Raw genomic sequence first — 4,346 nt, 5'->3', positions numbered from 1 at the left:
TCACCTATGAAGCAGGAAGGGTCAGAGCAGCTTGATCCATTTATCTACCTTCCCCCAGGTCACAAGAACAATACTTTTAATTAACACAAACAATGAAACAGGACATAGTCCTTCTAGCCAAAGTTCAGAGCAACTGTCTCATTGACCCCTTACAGTAACCAGAGGACAGAAGGCCATATAAAATGCTTCACCCATCCCCCAGGGCAAGCTGCCCACAGAGCCATCAGCACCTCACATTCCTTTGAACTCAACTTAATTACCTTCCCTTCCTGTCTCTTACCAATGAACATAGAAGATTATAGATTTCATACACATACATCTATGCATATGACCAACATTTCCACTACATCCCACGTTTAAACCCTCGGACAGCTCCATCCCATACATTTGACCTGGCTATGTTGAACCTGCTGACTTTTTTGTGGTCGATGGCAAGGGCCAAATTTTCAATGATATCAGGCACTGATACACTTGTATGCCTAAAACATAAAAATGGTTGTTAGTAATGTTTTTAAAAAGCTGTTAAAAGCTCATCTTAGTATATCACCATTTAAGCACAAAAGAGAGTAAGATTACTTCAATATAATATACATTCATTACATTGTATTAAACTAACTGACCACACAGACACCAGTGTTAAATACAAAGTTTTAAAAAGTTGTCTTGTTCATTTTGGTTTGTGTCAGTTATTCACTTACTCAGTCGGGTTCTCAGGGTTCTCTAGGACTTCCTGACTTTTTCCAGTATCACTGAGATCTACCTCCTCGTCACTATCAGTAATGACAATCGGTGCATAGAGATCTGTGTAAATGCTACAAAAAGCACACATTTAGTTCACGTCTTTATGCATACACTCCCACTTTCTTTCACTACAACTAAAACACACCTGTATGACGTGCTCTTGGTTGCTAAATGTCCTGAAGTACTTGGAATGGCATCATCTGAATTAGGTATTATCTAAAAAATAAAGAAACAAGAGCAAATCATGTTTAACATTGTGGTTTTAACATTGTGGTAATTTGTTTTATTGGTGTTTGTCAATGTTGACTGCAAATATAATATGGAAAATTTCAGATCAGATGGTAGAGTGTGATTTCAAATGTATAGTTTAAACAACACACATAGTTTGAATTGGAATGTGACAAGTAAGCTCAAATAATAAATGACTACCTTTGGTGCTGCACTCTCATGAATCTCTTTCACATTTGGAGTGCTTTCAAGCTGAGGTTCAAATGGCTGAAAGTGGTGAATCCATAGTTGGAATCACATAATAAATATTTTTTAATATATGTTTAGCATTTGCTGCATTGTGAATAATATTTCTGAAAAATGTCACCTAAATGTAACGCAACACTTACCAGTGTGTCAGCATGTTCAAACTCAGCAGCAGTCCTACTTCTAATGACAACCTCATTGTCAGATTCCGAATTCTCTGAAAGGTGTTCATGATCTGCAAAACACAAAACCAAATATGTAGGTATAGGCCTAGTGTTAATTACAAACTGTGTAATAGAAAATAGTACAGACTCAATTTGTCACTGACCTTTCAAGTCTTTTTCAGGACATATAAAGAAGTTCAGTCGTTGATAGGTCTTGCCTATTTCTTCTTTGTATTCCTTTAGTGTAAAAGGTTTGTGTGTCCCTGGGACAGTAGTGACTTGGGATCCGTCTGGATATAGAAGGACGTACGGCCCATCATCCATGTCTTTGTTGAAATCCTTTATTTTTTTCACTGCTTGCGTGAGGAGTTGTGGTCCTGTGATTTCAATGTGTGGTCAATACAAGAGTTTTCCCACGTACTGGCTTCAAACCCCCATTCTGCCATGACTCCAACGTTTATCTGCAAGAAAAACCATAAGCACTATGGCAGCTGTCAGGCCAAATAGTGTCCTAGGGTCAAATAGTGTCCTACCTGACGTCACAATGCCGTTCCGAAGCAAGGACGCGTCAGTCGCTATGCCGACCTTAAATTCCTGAGACATTTACGCGTGCTAGCAGGAAACTGTCATGGTTGCTATACTGGTTACTAGTTAGGAAGTTTTGTATTTAGGCTTATTTAAACCAGTTTATTCTACTCTACTATTTAAAGTTTTCACACGTTCGACATTCCTGAGACAGCAACGCGCGCAGGTAGAATACTATACGTGTTGCCTTCCCGGTCTGTTAAAATTGATGCTAAATAAGTGAATTATTTTGACGAAAACAATTAGACAGCTAGCACTAGCTATCAAACGAGTGAAAACTTTAAATAGTAGAGTAGAATAAACTGGTTTAAATAAGCCTAAATACAAAACTTCCTAACTAGTAACCAGTATAGCAACCATGACAGTTTCCTGCTAGCACGCGTAAATATCTCAGGAATTTAAGGTCGGCATAGCGACTGACGCGTCCTTGCTTCGGAACGGCATTGTGACGTCAGGTAGGACACTATTTGGCCCTAGGACACTATTTGGCCTGACACAGCCACTGCATCGTATGATTATAACTGTTTCATACACAGCTTTATTAACTGAACACACTGCTCACCTGTACATTCTTCTGTTTCTCCGTTTTTTTCCCTGCCTTTCTAGGCAAGGAAAAATTTGATCTTTCTTCCGATTTCTTCTTGCGGTAGCTCATAAACTGGTTTAACGTTGGGTTTAGTAACACTAAAAGCAAAACAATTGTTGCTAGCTATCGTTAAAATGACCCAAGTAGCTAGAATGATAGCTAAGTATACCCTACCCAAGCTAATTTAGCTAGCTAAATAGCCAGCTTGCTAGCTTCACAAAACGTTACCTGAAGATGATTCGTTCATCGTTTCAGTCGTTTCTTTTGGCTTGCTGGTTTCTTTTAAAGTCTGCAACCCTTTGCCACAACCACTACAAAAATTCGGCAGATCAGCAAAATTCTTGCCACAGTAAGGGCAATACATGCTTGCAACGTTTAGAGTTTTATTTTTCTTTACGCGTGCAATTCGTTTTTCTCCGGGCTCATTAGAGTGACATATTGGCCATCCAATCAGCATTGTACCTACCCTTTCCGTTCAGAGTTAATGTAATGTGTTTTTGAGTTAATGTAATGTCGTTTCCCATTTGGGGGAGCGTGTTTTTGTATTGGGGGGAGGTGAACAAGTCATCCTATTTGGGGAGAGTTGATTCCTATTCGGGGGGAGTGTTTTCATTTGGGGATGTATTCTAATGTCGTTTTCCATTTGGGGGAGCGTGTTTTTGTATTGGGGGGAGGTGAACAAGTCATCCTATTTGGGGGGAGTTGATTCCTATTCGGGGGGAGTGTTTTCATTTGGGGGGAGTTGATTCCTATTCCGGGGGAGTGTTTTAATTTGGGGGAATGTACTTAGGGGGTGTCGTTTGCACTTCAGGGCCACCGTACCGTTGAGCTATTCTCAGTGTTGAATATTGTCATGTTCAGTTACTGTATTAAAAAGTAAGCTGTTTCTCCTGTGGTAAGCGTTGGTAGATTCAGCCAAAGTTGAAACTGCTCATAAATTTCCTATAAAAATGGGACAACAGGATGACTGGGTTGCTGCTGTAAAGAATAACTTATAGTTTTTATAAAAGGTTGTTTGGAGTGCCATACCTTGTCATTGAAAGGAATTTCAAATCATGCCTAGCATCAGTGGGGATGTGTCCTGGCTTAGGTTACTAAAATGAATTTGAGCAACATACAAGGGATCCACCAGAACAATCAATTTACTTCATTAGAGATAACCATTAGCGTTATCTCTACCATGCGTAGACTACAAATACATTTACATTTAGTCATTTTAGCAGACCCTCCTATCCAGAGCGACTTACAGTCCAGGGATGTTCTCCCCGAGGCAAGTAGGATGAAGTGCCTTGCCCAAGGACACAACGTAATTTGGCACGAGTGGGAATCGAACCAACAACCTTCTGATTAATAGCCCGACTCCTTAACGGCTCAGCCATCCGACCTCCAGTAGCTAGCTACTGTGGTGAACCTGGCTTGTTTTGCAGTGGTTTACACAGTCTCACTAAACAGATGATTGGAGTGTTGTGATGGGCTCAAATAAAAACGCATTGCTATGTTTTACAACCGGAGGATTTATCGGAAGAATAGAAACCGTTTTGTCAGAATGAAAATTTAAAAACTATGCTTCTGACTGGTTTTGAACCTACAACCCTTTGCTTTCCAGCACTACATCTCAGCCAATTGAGCAATTCCCAGGCATGGACTACACAAAGTTCAATAACTGGATAATTAAAAAAAGCTGTTTCTCCAATGGCGAGCATTGTTAGATTTGGTCCAATTTCAAACAGCTGTAATTCAGTCATATTTTGACACATCAAGGTAAAACTTTGCATGGTACTTCAGAGGCATGTCAC

The 4,346-nt window shown here is 39.9% G+C and overlaps 1 protein-coding gene across 1 annotated transcript; it reads right to left on the bottom strand.

Annotated features, from left to right (window-relative positions):
• Positions 1-274: 274 nt before the first annotated feature.
• Positions 275-3,030, bottom strand: LOC124488663. The gene is made up of 7 exons (XM_047051391.1): positions 2,527-3,030; positions 1,544-1,840; positions 1,359-1,450; positions 1,171-1,236; positions 887-957; positions 699-812; positions 275-479 (listed from the first exon to the last, which is right to left on the bottom strand). Exons 2-7 carry the CDS (start codon positions 1,701-1,703, stop codon positions 344-346), a joined length of 639 nt encoding a protein of 212 aa, XP_046907347.1. The 5' UTR covers positions 1,704-1,840; positions 2,527-3,030; the 3' UTR covers positions 275-343.
• Between the last annotated feature and the right edge of the window lie 1,316 nt (positions 3,031-4,346).

This window comes from Hypomesus transpacificus, unplaced genomic scaffold (genome assembly GCF_021917145.1).
Source record: "Hypomesus transpacificus isolate Combined female unplaced genomic scaffold, fHypTra1 scaffold_152, whole genome shotgun sequence".
In the NCBI taxonomy this organism is placed as follows: domain Eukaryota; kingdom Metazoa; phylum Chordata; class Actinopteri; order Osmeriformes; family Osmeridae; genus Hypomesus; species Hypomesus transpacificus.
This window is presented reverse-complemented; position numbering and strand designations above follow the sequence as displayed.

Bases quoted from the DNA above. Each gene is read 5' to 3' on its own strand.
- LOC124488663 (XM_047051391.1), bottom strand. From the start codon at position 1,703: ATGGATGATGGGCCGTACGTCCTTCTATATCCAGACGGATCCCAAGTC. The intron at 1,451-1,543 runs GTCAGTGACAAA...TGTGTTTTGCAG, and splicing joins TCCTGAAAAAGACTTGAAAG to ATCATGAACACCTTTCAGAG. The intron at 813-886 runs GTGTGTTTTAGT...TGCTTTTTGTAG, and splicing joins ACCAAGAGCACGTCATACAG to CATTTACACAGATCTCTATG.